Here is an 18,105-nt window from a genome sequence, read left to right as displayed (position 1 = left end):
TGTTTATTTCTTTCTCCTGTGCCCCTCCTCTTTCCTTTTTTCTCCAAGCTTCACTCTCCTTTGATTCTTTCTTTGGTTCATTGCCTTTTCCATCTATCACCCCCGCTTCCGACACCTCCATCTAGCTTCACCCATCACCTTGTACTCCTTGCCTCCCCCAACCTTGTTATTCTGGCTTCTTCCTCTTTCCTTTTCAGTCCTGATGAAGGGTGTCAGCCTGAAACATCGACTGTTGCTGCCTGACCTGCTGAGTTCCTCCAGCATTTTCACCGTCTGCAGAATATCTTGTGTTTATAATTATGGCTTCAAGTTACCCAAGAATATATTTGATTATTTTTTATTTTCAGTGTTTGGAACTTGTGTGCAAAGTTCAGCATCTCCATTTGAGTTACTGAGCTAGCCATCCTTGTGTCAAATCATCCTAAAGATCTTCTTTGTTATTTCCAGGTTTGACTCAGGTCCACAAGACCAGCCCGTGAAGAGGTCAGCTACTCTCACACCTTCACTGCCTATTCTGTCTTTATAAGCACATTCCAATCCCAGTTCCTTATTAAGTCCAGCGCCTGTTTATTGGACCAGTCCCCGATGAACGTTTACATCCTGTTAACTCGGGCTCCTGGACCTAGCTCACATCCCCCTGTTCCTTGTTTAATACAGGTGACCCCTCCTGTGCTCCTAGCAACTGGTGTCATCAGTTTTCTTTAATGTGAAGCTATATCGTCTCTGTATGTATCAAGCCATGCTAGTTGGGATGAAAAGATGTTTACTGTATTTAATATACTTCTATTTATCATTAGATTTGGATCTTAGAGAAGTTATTCCATATCTCACATTTTTCAGCAGCAATTTGTGAATTTCTGTTATCAGTGATAATGCAGGGGTCACCTGTGTTCCCTGCCAGATCTGTTGGTTCAGAGAGCAACAAGTCCAATTTTTGTCATGGAATATTTTTCAGATGCATCTCTGGTCTGTCTTGTAGGTATTCCTTTCTTCTTCCCTCCAATCTCTCCCTGACGTCCATTCTCTGTCCAACCACGATCTCTCTGATTGTGTTTGCTTAGGTTCTCTGGAAGGAAATCTGGCTTGCCTGGATGCAACTGCACCATTTCAATAAAGCCTCGTTGCCTGCCTGTATACTCACTTTATAAAAGCTTGATTTGTGCTTTTGTCGCCAGTAAAACCACCTGGAGTTTCGAAGATTGAGGGGATCTCATTGAAACATGTCGAAAATTTAAAGTGGATGTGGAGAGGATGTTTCCTATAGTGGGAGAGTCTAGGACCAGAGGGCACAGATAGAGTGGATGTGGAGAGGATGTTTCCTGTAGTGGGAGAGTCTAGGACCAGAGGGCACAGCCCCATAATAGAAGGATATCCCTTTAGAGAAGAGGAGGAATTTCTTTAGCCGGAGGGTGGTGAATCTGTGGAATTCACTGCCACAAAGGGCTGTGCGGGCCAAGTCACTCAATTTTAAGGCAGAGGTTGATTGGTAGATTAAGGTATATTTAAGGCAGAGGTTGATTGGTTCTTGTTTAGTAAGGGCAACAAAGATTACAAGCAGAAGGCAGGAGAATGAGGTTGAGAGGAATACTAAATCAGCATTGATCAAATGGCATAGCAGCTTCAATGGGCTGAATGGCCTAACTCTGCTCCTATGTCTTGTCTCATGGAATTAAATTTGCTTTCTCCAGTTAGTCTCTTATCTTTTGTAGATAGTGTTTCTTTGGAACGATGTCGTGTGCTACCTGTGTGGAGTTCGCGATATTTCCTGGATGCCCTGGTTTCCTCCACATCCCAATGATGTGCCAGCAGGTTAATTGGCTAGTGTAAGTGCCCCTCTTGTGGAGATGGATGGTACGAGAATCTGAGAGGAGAGGATGGGCTTGTGAGGAAATGGGCAGCAAGGAATAGGACTGATAGAATTGCTTTGAGAGGTGGTATTAATCTGATGGCCCAAATGGCTCCTGCTGTGATATTTACAAGAATTTAAAAGTTGTATGCCATATGTATTTTAAAAGATAAATAATGCATTACCAGAAAATGCTTGCAGTTTTCAAGGCAATATGAGATTTCAAGTGGGAAAACATTGAAATCAAAATGCACAACTTGTTAAAATATTTGCTCAATGATTATTTCAGAGATATTTTAAATGTGAGAGGACAAAATAAGATCAGCCTACTTTAACCGTGACTTGCAGCCACCATGACTAATGTGCACTTAAAACTTTGTTGCTTTGAACATTTGACCTTAGCACTAAAATGATCTCAAACCCTTAATACCTAAACTTCATCATGCACTGGCCAAACTGTTGGCAAATGCGCCTGCTTCTCATTTGTTCGGTCTGTTCTTCCAGCTGGAAAGGGCAAACAAAAAGAACCCATTAGCCCAACAGTGGTGCCTCCTCACCCAATCCTTCCCCAATAGATTAAATGTAGTGGGGCCAGCGTCAATTTAAAAGTTCTATGGAATTGATACATATATCATCTATCAATTGATGTATGGATATCAATTGATATCTATCAATATCTATATTGATAGATTTGGAAGTTTATAAGTTTTGGAAGTTAAAAAGTATATGGAAAATACAACTTTTAGTGACCCAACTTATACACAGTATTTTAGGCTTAGTAATATTTTTTTTACAGCAAATCATTAATTACTGATATCTGGGATTTCATGCTTATTTCAAGAGTAACAAATTATGAAGCATATAATGGTAAAATATTTGAAGTATGCGTTAATCTCGTGAGCCCATGGATCTGCACCTGGAAAGCCTAGCTTCCTCTCCAGGGCGCAGGCCTGGGCAAGGTTGTATGGAAGACCAGCAGTTGCCCATCCTGCAAGTCTCCCTCTCCACACCACCGATGTTGTCCAAGGGAAGGGCAAGGGCCGATACAGCTTGGCACCAGTGACGTCGCAGGAGTTGCCAGAACAAGGTTGAAGGCAACGTCGGACTGTCTTAGGGACTCCAGCTCCGGATTTGTCCTCAGGGTTTACTGCTGAAGCCTTTCTCATGAGTGGGTATGGCCGCAAGGCAGCGGAGGTTTGAAATCAGAGTTTGCCTTCTCTTAGATGGACTGCCTTCCCAGGCTGATGAGCTCCATCTACCCGAAATGGTAAAATATAAGCCAATGGAATTAATAATATATTGGCTTATATTTACTGTGTATAGTAAATATATATTACTGTGTATAGTTTGAATTTAAAAAAGAAGCAACACACACAAAATGCTGGTGGAACGCAGCAGGCCAGGCAGCATCTATAGGGAGAAGCACTTAGAGAAGCTTTAAACACAAGAAAATTATTTTCCTAACATTTAATTTCTAAAAATGGAGGTGGGGGTTGTATGATGTAATGGTGCAGTAGATTTTATGGTCCCATAAATGAAAGAAAAGAGATAAAGGTGATTTTGCCTGTCCTAATGTAAACTAAATGAAACTGAACTGAAAATGTACTAGGCCACACATAGATCTGAGAGTGGTTTAACTAGCTCCTTTTCCAACTGGCCAAAGTACTTGTGTCAACATATACACGCCCGAGATTCAATTTTTTGCGGGTATGCTCAGTAAATCCAATAACTACAATAGAACCAATTTTGCAGTAACAGTACGGACAATCAGTGTACTAAAACAACAAACTGCAAATACGAAAGAAAGAAATGATAATAATAAATAAACAATAAATACTGAGAACATGAGATGAAGAGTCCTTGAAAGTGCCCCTGAACCTGGTGGTGTGAATCCTGAGGCTCCTGTACCACCTTCCTGATGGCAGCAATGGGAAGACAGCATAGCCTGGGAGGTGGGGTTCTGATCTCTTGTGACAACGCTCTGTGTAGATGTGCTCAATGGTGGGGAGGGCTTTACCCGTGATAGACTGGGCCCTATCCACTACTCTTATAGGATTTTCCCTTCAAGGGCATTAGTGTTTCCATACCAGGCTGTGGGACAGCCAGTCAATATACTCTCCACTACACACACATTTCAATTATCCTATGCATTTTTAAACAAAATGCAACATGTTTGTTTTATGTCTTATAACTAGAGTGGTGGTCTGATATTTCCTCAGGTTAGTTATTCCTATCTAGACCGTAAGATATATAGGAGCAGAATTAAGCCATTTGACCCATTGAGGTTTATAGAGTTCATTAATTTTAATATTTATGCTTTCCTTGGAGTTTTTAGACAAAGCATCCTTCATTTTGTTACTCAACAGTCTTGAGAAGATTGAACAGATTCAACTATTATTTCATTGCTGGTGATGTATATAGAACTATGAAACATCCTAGTTACTGGAATTATTTGAATACTTTGTCACTGCCTTTGGATGTCCCTAGGGAAGAGTGTTGTGAAGGCAAGTGTCTCTACAGTTTGTTCATGGCTTTAATCTTCAGCTCTTTGTGTGATTAAAATTAAAAATTGCATTGTTGATGTTGAAAGGGAGTATCTTATAGAACTGTCAAGATAATACTACTGCTCCAAAATGTAACAAGAACATCGAACTTTGCTTCAGTTCCATGTAATGTTTAAACATTACTTGCCCTTTGCAGCTTTTGCTGATGTCCAGGATAATGAACTGGGAGCATATATTCTTTTCTTCCACTTCCTTCCCCCCCCCCCCCCCCCAACTAACCTGGGATACCTGCTTTTCCATTCCACTGGCATTAGGTGCAGATATCCGGGACAATATGTCTACTCCATGCTGAGCTGGTCTTTTGCCAGGTCCCATCTATGTGCACCTGGACATAGGGCACCAGAGTAGTGATCAGCGTGACGCTATTACAGCTCGGGGCGACGGAAATGGGAATTGAATTCCAACGTTGTCTATAGAATTCTGTATGTTGTCCCTGTGCAATGTGTGAGTTTTCTCCAGGTCCAAAGGTTAGTAGGTTAATTGTTTACTGTAAGTTGCCCCGTGGTTAGGCTAGGGTTAAATCAGTAGATTGTTTCATGCTGTGTCACTAATTAAAATTAAAATATCCCTACAAATCCTTCCCTTCCATGTACCTATTCAACACCCCCCGCAATTGTCTATTCAGACCCCTCCCATCCATGTACTGATTCAAACCCTTCCCATCTCTGTGCCTACTCAAACTTTTCTTAAATGTAATAATTGAACCTGTATCTGCCACTTCCAGTCATACCACCCTCTGACTGATATTTTCCCCCAATCAGAGGCTGGGCTGGCCTTCTTTTCCCTAGAGTCAAGGAGGTTGAGGATTTTCGGCATTTATCCCCATGGCAGTAGTATCATGAGTGGGTGGGTGGGAGAGGGACTTGTTTTGCTCGTGCTTTTGTTGTTCTGAGTACCTGGGGAGAGGGGCCCGTTGTTTGTTGTACGATTGATGCGTTTAATGTACCCGGGGAGAAGGGCCCGTTGTTTGTTGTACGATTGATGCGTTTAATGTACCCGGGGAGAAGGGCCCATTGTTTGTTGTACGATTGATGTGTTTAGTGTACCCGGGGAGAGGGGCCTGTTGTTTGTTGTACGATTGATGCGTTTAGTGTACCCGGGGAGAGGGGCCTGTTGTTTGTTGTACGATTGATGCGTTTAGTGTAACCGGGGAGAGGGGCCTGTTGTTTGTTGTACGATTGATGTGTTTAGTGTACCCGGGGAGAAGGGCCCGTTGTTTGTTGTACGATTGATGTGTTTAATGTATCCGGGGAGAAGGGCCCGTTGTTTGTTGTACGATTGATGCGTTTAGTGTACCCGGGGAGAAGGGCCCGTTGTTTGTTGTACGATTGATGCGTTTAGTGTACCCGGGGAGAGGGGCCCGTTGTTTGTTGTACGATTGATGCGTTTAGTGTACCTGGGGAGAGGGGCCCGTTGTTTGTTGTACGATTGATACGTTTAATGTACCCGGGGAGAGAGACCCGTTATCTGTTGTACGATTGATGTGTTTAGTGTACCCGGGGAGAAGGGCCCGTTGTTTGTTGTACGATTGATGTGTTTAATGTATCCGGGGAGAAGGACCCGTTGTTTGTTGTACGATTGATGCGTTTAGTGTACCCGGGGAGAAGGGCCCGTTGTTTGTTGTACGATTGATGCGTTTAGTGTACCCGGGGAGAAGGGCCCGTTGTTTGTTGTACGATTGATGCGTTTAGTGTACCCGGGGAGAGGAGCCCGTTGTTTGTTGTACGGTTGATGCGTTTAGTGTACCTGGGGAGAAGGGCCCGTTGTTTGTTGTACGATTGATGTGTTTAATGTATCCGGGGAGAAGGGCCCGTTGTTTGTTGTACGATTGATGTGTTTAGTGTACCCAGGGAGAAGGGCCCGTTGTTTGTTGTACGATTGATGCGTTTAGTGTACCTGGGGAGAGAGACCCGTTATCTGTTGTACGATTGATGTGTTTAGTGTACCTGGGGAGAAGGGCCCGTTGTTTGTTGTACGGTTGATGCGTTTAGTGTACCTGGGGAGAAGGGCCCGTTGTTTGTTGTACGATTGATGTGTTTAATGTATCCGGGGAGAAGGGCCCGTTGTTTGTTGTACGATTGATGTGTTTAGTGTACCCGGGGAGAAGGGCCCGTTGTTTGTTGTACGGTTGATGCGTTTAGTGTACCTGGGGAGAAGGGCCCGTTGTTTGTTGTACGATTGATGTGTTTAGTGTACCCGGGGAGAAGGGCCCGTTGTTTGTTGTATGATTGATGCGTTTAGTGTACCCGGGGAGAAGGACCCGTTGTTTGTTGTACGATTGATGTGTTTAGTGTACCCGAGGAGAAGGGCCCGTTGTTTGTTCTACAATTGATGTGTTTAGTGTACCCGGGGAGAAGGGCCCGTTGTTTGTTGTACGATTGATGCGTTTAGTGTACCTGGGGAGAGGGGCCCGTTTCAGTGCCGTACAACTCTGTGCTACATTTAACCACTGCAAAAATCCAAGGCATTTACAACAGAAAACAATTGTGAGTTACGTGGAGCTACATCATCTGAATGTGATCAAATGGAATTGCTGAGTTATTGGTTAAAAGTACAGCGGCTTCCAATGTTTTAATAAACAATTCTTTGTTGAATGATGGGGTGGGGGAATTACTTAGAGTTAGAGAAACAATAACACCACTTTCTTGTGTTCTGCAAAGTTGCAGAGACATTGGTGTCCTGTAATATGCATTACCAGTAGCTAGGCAGCCGCATCATAGTACATTTACTCCACATGGGCTCTGGCTGAATCGTTTTGCTTCAAACTGTTCCCAAATCCTATGACTATGTTCACCTACCTGCAGCAAGCAGTGCATTGGTGGTCGAACATGCTTCTGCAGCCTTGCGCAGCCAAATTTCAATCTAGCCAGAGAAAAGAAGAAAGCTTGTTTAATAAACGTCTTTTGGATAAGGATCAACATTCTGCAGCTGAGGAGTGGACCAGCAATGTGATGTTGAAATAATATACAGATCAGATGTTTTCAGTTTCCTGGAACTGGTTAACCCCCTGCCCAGACTGATAGTGCTGGTATCTCCCATGGAGTTTAAACCTGCTCCCTGAATTCCCATCCCACACAGTCGCAGGGAGAACATATGGACTGTACCCAGACAGTGGGGGCAAGGGGGGTCACAATTGAACCCATGATGCTAGAGAATTCAGAAGCAGCTCCACAACTGTGCCACTGTTAAATTCTACTGCATATCTGTGCAATATCAGTGGATTCTCTATTTTCATGCCAGGAGTTATCTAATCTTTAATTACCTTCATTAGGCATAGGATAGCAAAACGCTTACGAAGGCTTTGGGAGTGAAATGCACTTCAAAATTTTTCATTTCATAGCTAACCTTTATTTTAAGTCAGATCCTAGGGAAAGGCTGAAAAGGTTAGTGGTTTTTTTCCTGGAATGTAGAAGAATGAGGGGAGATTAGATAGAGGTAAACAAAACCATGAGAGGTATAGATAAGAGTAAATGCAAGCAGACCTTTTTCACTGAAGTTGGTGAGACTGGAACTAGAGGTCATAGGTTAACAGTGAAAGGAGAAATATTTAAGGGGAAACGAGGGGCACCTTCTTCACATCCACACTACACCGGATAAATCCGTAACCGAAGCTTTTCAGAAACGCTTTCCAGGGTGGGTATTTTTAAAAACACTGCTCGGGCAGATCAGTGTGGACAGAGTAACCGGAGACTTTTGAAAACGCTGTCAGACAGCAGCGCGCTATTTCATTGTTTTCTTGAACACGACCTAACAATTTCAGAACAGACGGCAACAAGACTGAAGCCAGAAGAGTTAGAAATGTACTCACCAAATACTTTGAACCTTAACTTACTGAATAAATAAGAATACTCACTTTGCCCTGTTTTCTGTCCTTGCTCATATGAAGGTGGTTTACCTATTTATGCAAGTACTTCTCTGACAATAGATGTGTAACAGCCTAATGTAACATTGTATGGAAATACAAGATAACACTGATGCAGACATGTTTTATACATTTAACAAGGGGCTTTATTAATGCAACAGAGTTAGTCAGTTTTTTCAATGTTCGTCGTCAGCCGGGTCAAACTGTCCATGAACTCCCTGTTGTTGGCCTCCGTACGCTCCAGTATCTGTTTTTTTTTTTACTTTTAAGTTCTCCTGTGCGAGAGCCAACAGCTGTTCATCGTTTTAAGTTTTTCTAGTCTGTAACTACACAAATGCGCACTTTCACACTGAGATTCGACACCAAACTGGTCGCTTGTTTTTGGTAGATGTGTCATGCGCAGTAGGAGGAGATTCGCCGAAATCTCCGTTTCAATGTAGACAGAGATACTCTTAAAAACGCATAGTGTGGACGCCTATTGTTTTTACACAAAACCGGCATTTTCAAAATTATCCGGTCTAGTGTGGATGTAGCCTGAGGGTGGTGAGATGTGCAACGAGCTGCCAGAGGAAGTGGGGGATGCAAACTTGATTTCAAAACTTAAGAGAAAATGGGATAGGTACGTGGACAGGAGGGGTTTGGAGGGCTGTGGTCCGGGTGCAGGCCGATTGGACTAGGCAGATTAATAGTTTGGCAAGGACTAGATGGGCTGAAGGACCTATTTCTGTGCTGTAGTGTTCTATCACTCGATAATATCTTCCTCTCCTATGAATTATTCAAAATTAAATACAACAGCATCACAGACCTCATTGAATCTGTTATTGGATGATGATTCATTCAACACCATGGGAAATTGCACAGCCAGCCCATTCAACTGGTTTCAAAATCTCCCTCTCAGAAGCCGATTGATTTAAACATAACTTCATTTTCCCATCTCATGTTTCCATAGTCTCATTAGATAATCTCTATCATAGACGTCATCAGATTCTGCAATAAATATTTAAAACCATAAGACATGGGAGCAGAATTAAGGCAGTCGGCTCATCGAGTCTGCTTTACCATTCCATCATGGCTGATCCATTTCCCTCTCAACCTAACTTCTCATGTCTTCTCCCCGTAACCCTTCTTCCCTGACTAATCAAGAATCTATCAACCTCCGACTTAAATACACCCAATGACCTGGCCTCCACAGCCGCTTATGGCAACAAATCCACAGATTCACCACCCTCTGGCTAAAGAAATCCCTTTTCATCTCCATTGTAAATGGATGTTCCTCTAATCGGAGGTTGTGCCCTCTGCTCCTGGACTCTCCCACTATAGTAGACATCCTCTCCACATCCACTCTATCTAAGCCTTTCAACATTTGATCAGTTTCAATGAGATCCCCTCTCATTCTCCTGAAATCCTGTTATTACAGGCCTAGAACCATCAAACGCTCCTCATATGATAATCCTTTCATTCCCGGAATCATTTCATGAACCTCCTTTCTTAGATGAAGGACCCAAAACTGCTCACAACACTGTCTGACCAAGCCTTATAAAGCCTCAAGATTATATCCTTGTGTAATGACCAGGGGTTTTCACTTGCTTTTATATTCTAGTACTCTTGAAATGAATGCTAACATTGCATTTGCCTTCCTCACCACTGACTCAACTTACAAGTTAACCTTTAGGGAATCCTGCACAAGGACTCCCAAGTCTCTGATCTTGGATTTTTGAATTTCCACTGTTTGGAAAATAGTATTTGGTTTTATTGTTTCTACCAAAGTGCATGACCATACACTTCTTGACACTGTATTCCATCTGCCACTGTTGTCCATTCTCCTAATCCATCTAAGTCCTTCTGCAGCCTGCCTGCTTCCTCAACACTACCTGCCCCTTCACCTTTCTTTGTATCTTCTGAAAACTTGGCCACAGCCATCTATTCCATCATCCAAATTATTGACATATAGCGTAAAAAGAATCAGTCCCAACAGAGTCCCAACCATGGCCTCTGGGGTCATGGAATTATACAGCACAGAAACAGGTCTTTCAGTCCAAATGGTCCTTACCAACCAGTATGCTCTATCTTAAGTAGTCCCATTTGCCAGTGTTTGGCTCATAACCTTTTTAAACCCTCCCAAAGCATGTACCTGTCAAACTGTCATTCAAAAGACCCATAAGTTGTTTGTCAGTTTTCATAAATTTAATCATATTTCTCTTTTTTCTATGAATGCCTGCAAGAAAATGAATCTCAAGGTAGTACACATGAACATGTATATAATCTGATGATAAATTTTATTTTGACTTTGAAATGTTGCTATTGTACTTGCCTCAACCATTTTGTTTCACATTGACACCACCCTTAGTGTTTTAAAAATAAAAGTTGCCCTCAGTTCCTCTCAAATCTTTCCCCTCCCACCTTAAGCCTATGCCGTTCCTCTAGTTTTTGAGTAGAGTGCTCTAGTGGGGGGGGGGGGGGGGGAGAGATTGTGTGCATTTATGCTCTCTGCACTCCTCATGAATTTATACACCTCTCAGTCTAATGCCTGTACATTTTCTTTCCTTCAATTTTGAATGATGAAATGGTTTATTGAACTCAATGAATCACTGAAAGTGAGCATTATCGCTGTTAATTAAAGAGTCAGTGGTACTCACCTCTCTCCGGTTGGGAAATCCATTCGAGCTGATCATCTTTTTGTAATATTGAACTGAAGCTTTGGGATACCTCCTTTTGTGCTTAGTGTTAAAGTCAACGTAGTAAAGGCCGAACCTTTCTGAATACCCTTCGTCCCATTCAAACTTATCCAGCAGTGACCATGATGTGTAACCCTTCACTTGAACACCATCCTTAATAGCTGCAACGTTCCAAAATCACACATTTACAAACAAAAGAATTATCTGGTATCGAACCAGGAAATGTCAGAAACTCAGTGATCTGATGAGAAATTGCAACAAGTGAAATTTAGTTAATACATTTAGTAAACTTTCAGGCAGAATGTTGACGAGGGTAAGGCAGTGGATGGCAAAAGTTTAGGGGGCAAAAGTTTAAGGGAAACACGAGGGGGTATTTCTTTACTCAGAGAGTGATAGCTGTGTGGAATGAGCTTCCTGTAGGAGTAGTAGAGGCCAGTTCAGTTGTGTCATTTAAGGTAAAATTGAATAGGTATATGGACAGGAAAGGAGTGGAGGGTTATGGGCTGAGTGCGGGTAGGTGGGACTAGGTGAGAGTAAGAGTTCGGCACGGACTAGGAGGGCCGGAATGGCCTGTTTCCGTGCTGTGATTGTTATATGGTTAATAAAAGGTTTTTGCTCAATTCCACTCTGAAATCCCAGTTTGTCATAGTTGCAGAGCACAACAGCACAGAAACAGGCCCTTCAGCCCATCTAGTCCATGCCAAACTTATTCTGCTTAGTACCATCTACCTCCATACCCCTCCCATCAATATACTTATCCAAATTTCCCTTAAATGCTGAAATCGAACCCAAAGTTACAAAGGCTTTTATTACAAAATGTCTTGCTGTAATAATTAGGAATTTGATCAGTCATTGTGTACAATTTTAGCTAACTCACCAAAAGACATATATATTTGCTATCAAAGGGAACAAAAAATTCACCCAACTATTTCACAGCATGACATACGCATGAAGTTTCAGTGGCCTAGATCTGTATTCTCCAACATCTGCAAGAATGACAGGTGATCTCACTGAAAGTTACAGAATTCCTGTGAGGCATGACAGCTGGATACAGGTTTCCATGGCTGAGGAAACAGTCAACACAGGTAGGCCATTTAGGACATGGGTGAGGAGAAACCTCAGAGGGTAATGAATCATTGGAATTCTGTACCCTGGAGGGTGGCACAGGGTCCCTTTACATCCAGACATGATCTGGGTTTAGAGCATACAGGAATAGTTTGGAAAGACATTGCTGAGATGGAAGATCAGCCATGAATTTGATGAATAGTGGGGAAAGCTTGAGGTTCTGAATGGCCAGCTCATGCTGCTTCTTATGTTCTTGTATTGTTCATAAACTATCTTCAATTTGAACAACTGCTGCCTACAAAACTCTTGTAACGCCGTCTAAATACACAATATTTAGAGGTATTAATGCCTAAAGATTAATCCTTTGTCATCAATGTACTTTGAAGCCGCAGGTCTGACTGAGGGCTTGAGGTAGGTCATGTGGACACTTGTGATTTCAATAACAAATTTACACACTTATTTTAACAAAGGAGTCCATTTGGCCTATTGAGCCCATGCTGGTTCCCACCACAGCAATCCATCATTTCTTTTCTTATTTCACAGATCAAAGAACAGTACAGGCCCTTCTGCTCATGATGTTGTGCAGATCTTTTAGCCTACTCAATCTAATCCTTCCTTCCAATGAAGCCCTCCATTTTTCCATCATCCATGTACCTATCTAAGAGTCTCTTAAATATCCTGAATGTATCTGCCTCTACCACCACCCCTGGCAGCACGTTCCACACACCCACCAGTCTCTGTGTTTAAAAAAAAACAAAAAACAACTACCTCTAACATCCCCCTATGCTTTCATCCAATCACCTTAAATTATGCATCCTTGTGTTGCCATTTCTGCTCTGGGTAAGGTCTCTGGCTATCCACTCCATCTATGCCTCGTCATCTACTGTGCTATCAAGTCACCTCTCATCCTTCTTCACTCAAAAGAGGAAAGTCCTATCTTCATAAGATATGCTCTCCAATCCAGATAGCATCCTGGTAAACTTCCTTTGAACTCTCTCTAAAGCTTTGACGTCCTTCCAATAATGAAGTGACCACAACTAAACACAATACTCTAAAAGTGGTCTAACCAGGGTTTTATAAAGCTGCAACATTACTCAATCCCCCAACTAATGAAGGCCAACACACTGTACATGTTTAAATCCTTCACCACAGTAGCCAATTAACAAGCCATCTGCCTGTGGGATGTGAGGGGGACCTGGAATATGCCCACCACTGTTGCAGAAAGAACCACAGGTCAGGATTGGACCCAGGCTCTGGAGGTGACAGGTAGCAACGTCCCTGCTTTCTTCAGCAGACAATCAAATCTCATTTAAAAAGAAATTCTTCCTGACTTCATGAAGATAACATTAGTAATTACTTCACTGAGTAATGTGTGTGGTTGTAATGGAAATGCATTATCTTCATATGATGAAGGCACCTTTAAGAATCTCGTTAACGTAATTGTTCATATATTGCATTCGCCACTCGTCGCACAGCTCAGTACACAGATGTTTCTCCGAAACTCCATTTTCTGTCACATAGATCCTGGGGTTACCATAGCGACCCTGAAACACATCGGAAAACAAAAGCATTACAAATCAAAATTATACATCCCTTTTACATTGGGATGTAATGGGTACCATAGCAGAGAGCGCAGAATCTGGTGCGGCACAGTAGAGTAGTGGTACACAATACTTCGCAGTACCAGCGACCCAAGTTCAATTCCCACCGCCGCCTGTAAGGAGTTTGTATGTTCTCCCTGTGACTGCGTGGGTTTTCTCCTGCAGTGCAAAGACATACTGGTTGGTAGGTTAATTGGTCATTGTAAATTGTCTCATGATTAGGCTGTCATTAAATCAGTGGATTGCTGGAAGGCACGGTTCGAAGGGCCGAAAGGGGCTTTTCTGCACTGTATCTCAATAAATAAATTTAAATAACTAAAAAAGTCCGGAGCAGGACACAGAGCTCCAGGAACTTTGGGTTGGGTAGCATCTGTGGAGGGAAATGTACATACGACATTTTAGACCCAAAACAAAACATTGGTTTTCCATTTCCCTCCAAAGGTAATTCCTCAACAGCGGACTCTTTCCTTGTATCCACTTTTTGTTCCTCTCATTTCCTTCCTTAAAAAAAAATCACAGGAATTTATGGATTTCTTGATCACTGTGATTCAGACATTCTGTTGTTCTTTGCATCTTCTTCCTACTTTTGCTCTGTACCCAAGTTGTCTTTAACCCTGTTGACCCAAATTCATTTCATCCGTGGCCTCACTTCAAATCATTCCAACTAAACACCTGCACACACAGTTCTCCAATCCTTTGTATGATAATGTCGAACATATAATGATGTTAAATTATACTTTTTACATTAAATTTGCCGTTAATGTTTGCAGGTGTTACAAAACTTAAATTCAGCATCTTATTTCATCCTAGCTTTGTAAGTCAATCTAGACTCAAATCCAGTGACAAATTCTAGATCTTGAAGGATTTAGATTTTACGGAAAGTAGTATGTGTTTTATGGTGGATCCAACTATTAATAAACTACTGTTTCTCCAAGATTTTACAAATCAAAACCTCTTCTTTTCCCCCAAAATGTCTGCTGCCCATAATATCCCCATAATAAACATGAGAATTCTACAAATACTAGAGGAACTCAGCAGGTCAGGCAGAGTTGATGTTTCGGGCCAAACCCTTCTTCAGGACTGGAAACGAAGGGAAAGGGGAATAGAAGGGTGGGGGGGAGGCGAGGGGAAGGAAGATAGCTAGAAGGTGGATACGAAAGGTAAAGAGCTGGAGAGGAAGGAATCTGAAAGGAAATGAGAGTGGACTATAGGAGAAAGGGAAGGAGGAGGTGAGAGGCCAGAGTGGGGAATAGATGAAGAGGAGAGGAGGAGGGGAGAGACTTTTTTAAATGGAAGGAGAAATTAATATTCATACCATCAGGTTGTAAGCTACCCAGAAGGAATACAAGGTGTTACTCTCCCACCCTGAAGGTGGCCTCATTTGGCACAAGAGGAGGCTGCAGACTGACATGTCAGAACGGGAATGGGATTTCTCTGGCCACCAGGAAGCTCTGCTTTTGGCAGATGGAGCGGAGGTGGTCACTTTCCTGACCACATCCAATACCAGGAAATTCTGACATAATACATTTTCTTTCACCGGTAATTCGTCCAAACTGACCTTTTGATTTTTGTTCTGAGGCTAGGTATAACACAGAGCAGGACATGTCTAGCTTTGCTACCAACTAGAGATGAGCCATTTTTGCTGAAGGTGATCTATTATTTTAAATGTGTTTGGTGATTTTTCTTGAACAAAGAGCTAGTGACTTCTCAACAAATGAACTTGTGTACAAACCACTACACTACGTACAGTGATAATGACAGGAAAGTAATTCATTTTATGTTCAGCACCTTGAGATCCAAATAAGGATGTAATGAAATCAGCATTTCCACATATATTGTACAATTAATGAGATCAATCTTTCTGATTCTTTTCCAGATGGACTTTAAATGGAGGTTGCACCTACCCTTCACCTCAAATTAAGTGTCTGAAGTTTTCTCCCAAAGTTTTAAGACTACAAGACCATAAGATATAGGAGCAGAATTAGGCCATTTGGCACATCGAGTCTGCTCAGCCATTTCATCATGGCTGATCCATTTCCCTCTCAAACCCATTCTTCAGCCTTCTCCTGGTAACCTTTCGTACCCTGACTAATCAAGAATCTTATCAATCTCAGCCTTAAATATACCCAACAACTTGACCTCCACAGCTGCCTATGGCAACAAATTCCACAAATTCATTATCCTCTGTCTAAAGAAATTCCTCCTTATCTCTGTACTAAATGTATGTCCCTCTATTTTGAGTCTATGCCCCATATAACCTATGTATTTAATGTTTGTTTTGTTTCCTATAATAAAGATATTTTTCTTTATTTCCTTTTGCAATTTGAAAATGATGCATGGCTTAGTTTCCATCTTTCAGAGCTCCAGTTCTAAGTCTGCTCATGAGTCTGTGTAATGACTCTCAGCAAAACAGTAGGGAGATCAGCCACAACTAACCCACAGCAAGGTCGTGAGGCTCCTTCATCAATGCCTCACAATCCTTGACAGCCCAAGAGACATAAAACATAAACAGAGATGCTGGAAGAATTCAGTTAGTGAATCTCCAACTGAAAAGAGAAACCAGTTAACCATTGGACCATGAAGGGTATTCAACCTGAAATATTAACTGGTTGCACTTTCCACATATACTGCTTGACTGGCTGAGTTCTTACTGCATTTCTGTTTTGTTTCAAAGCTTGATCCTCTGGTTTTGTTTCTCAGCAAGTGCTGAAAGCAAACTTCCCTTTTATGTTGCACACCTTCCAAGGATGAAGATTATTTATTTGTCACATGTACATTGAGCAGAATGCCATGTTTGCATCAACTACCAACACTGTCAGAGGATGACCTAGTGGCAGCCCGCAAGTATTCAGAGCCTGATGACTGGTAGTAACTGCGATAATGTCACTCACCCCAACACTGACCTGTTCCCATAACCTATGGACTCTTCATCTCATGTTCTGGATATTTATCGCTTATTTGTTTATTATTTATATATTTTTCTTGTCGTATTTGCACAATTTGTTGTCTTCTGCACACTGGTTGTTTGTCCTGTTGGGTGCAGTCATTCATTGATTCTATCATGATTCTTATATTTGCTGGTGATTGCCCACAAGAAAATGTATCTGATGTGACATTATGTACATTGATAATAAATTTACTTAGAACTTTGAACAGTGAAAGAGTTCAAAGATTGTATTGTTTCCTTTCTCCTTTTGCTGCACATTAATGGGTTCTTTAATCATGATGCAGTGGCAAACATTTACTGGATCTTTCAGAACAGGTGGCATAGTGGTTAGCGCACTCGCTTTCCAACACCAGTGATAACTGATTGGGGTTCGGTTCCCACAATATCGGTAAGGAGTTTGTATGTTCTCCCTGTGACTGCATGGGTTTCATCTGGGTGCTCCAGTTTCCTCCCATGTTCCAAAGATGAACGAGTTGTATGCATGTTGTGTCGATGCCAGAATCATGACAACATTTGTGAGCTGCCCTGTTGGTTGTTGACACAAAACAATTTTTTTTTGTGTTTCGATGTACATGTGACAAATAAAGCTCATCTTAAAAGAACAGGCTGAATGGATACATCCTAAAGAGGAGATAATATTCCAAGGGGAGGACTCTGCATCTGAAGATGACTAAAAAAATGACAAATATGGCATCAAATTTATAGAAAAAGCATCTAATTGTGCAAATTCAAGTGTCAGGGCAGAATATTCAAAGTTCAAATTTATTATCAAAGTATGTATACCGTATTCAACCTTGAGATTCATCTTGCAGGCAGCCGCAGAACAAAGAAACACAATTCATGAAAAAAACCCACACAACAAAGATGGGCTCATATCCAATGTGCAAAAGATGACAAATCAAGCAAATAGTAAAAAAGAGTTAACAAATAACATGGAATATGTCCATAAAGTGATGCTAGGCTGTACTGATGGGAAATAAAGTCGTGGTGGAGTTAGTGGGTGGAGGTGCTGATTAGTCTTACTGCTTGAAGAAAGTAACTTTTTGAGTCTGGTGGTCCCAGCACGGGTGCCAAGAAGCCTCCCCACTGATGGGAGGGGGACAAACAGTCCATGAGCAGGCTGGGTGGGTCCTTTATGATATTACTGGCCTTTTTCTGGCACCAATCAGAATCGGAATTGGGTTTAAAATCACCGGCATATGTTGTGACATTTATTGTTTTATGGCAGCACTACATTGCAATACATAATAAAAACTATAAATTACAGTATGTATATATAAAAAGTTAATTAACTAGTGCAAAAAGAGAGGGAAAAATACTGAAGTGTTCATGGGTTCATTGTACATTCAACGATCTGATGGAGGAAGGGAAGAAGTGTTTAGTGTTCCTGAAACACTGAAGGTGTATCTCTGTAGCTCATTACAATCCAGTGCAGTAGTCCACCCCCCCCCCCCCCCATACCAGATGGTGATGCAGACAGAATGCTCTCCACCGTACATCGGTAGGAATTTGCAAGTGTTTTAGACGGCAAACCAAACCCCAAAC

The 18,105-nt window shown here is 41.9% G+C and overlaps 2 protein-coding genes across 7 annotated transcripts in view; one reads left to right on the top strand and one right to left on the bottom strand.

The window, feature by feature from the left end:
• Window positions 1-15,922, top strand: part of zwilch (zwilch kinetochore protein) — a 52,165-nt gene extending 36,243 nt beyond the window's left edge. Inside the window, exon 19 of one of the 2 annotated variants that reach the window (XM_073032715.1) lies at window positions 15,490-15,922. The gene's annotated coding sequence lies outside the window, so the exon portion shown is untranslated. Of the gene's footprint in view, window positions 1-447; window positions 1,151-15,489 lie in introns of those variants that run through there. The other variant, XM_073032714.1, reaches the window with a different exon arrangement.
• Window positions 1-18,105, bottom strand: part of LOC140718679 (lactase-like protein) — a 45,759-nt gene that overhangs the window by 814 nt on the left and 26,840 nt on the right. For 4 of the 5 annotated variants that reach the window (XM_073032716.1, XM_073032717.1, XM_073032719.1 and 1 more), the window contains 3 exons: window positions 13,430-13,556; window positions 10,909-11,108; window positions 7,209-7,272 (listed from right to left, as the gene is read on the bottom strand). In XM_073032716.1, coding sequence (XP_072888817.1) covers window positions 7,209-7,272; window positions 10,909-11,108; window positions 13,430-13,556 — 391 coding nt within the window. Of the gene's footprint in view, window positions 1-2,276; window positions 2,351-7,208; window positions 7,273-10,908; window positions 11,109-13,429; window positions 13,557-18,105 lie in introns of all 5 variants that reach the window. The other variant, XM_073032720.1, reaches the window with a different exon arrangement.

The sequence above is a fragment of the Hemitrygon akajei genome, chromosome 30 (assembly GCF_048418815.1).
Source record: "Hemitrygon akajei chromosome 30, sHemAka1.3, whole genome shotgun sequence".
NCBI lineage: Eukaryota > Metazoa > Chordata > Chondrichthyes > Myliobatiformes > Dasyatidae > Hemitrygon > Hemitrygon akajei.
Note: the sequence above shows the minus strand (reverse complement) of the source record. Positions and strands in the feature narration are given on the sequence as shown.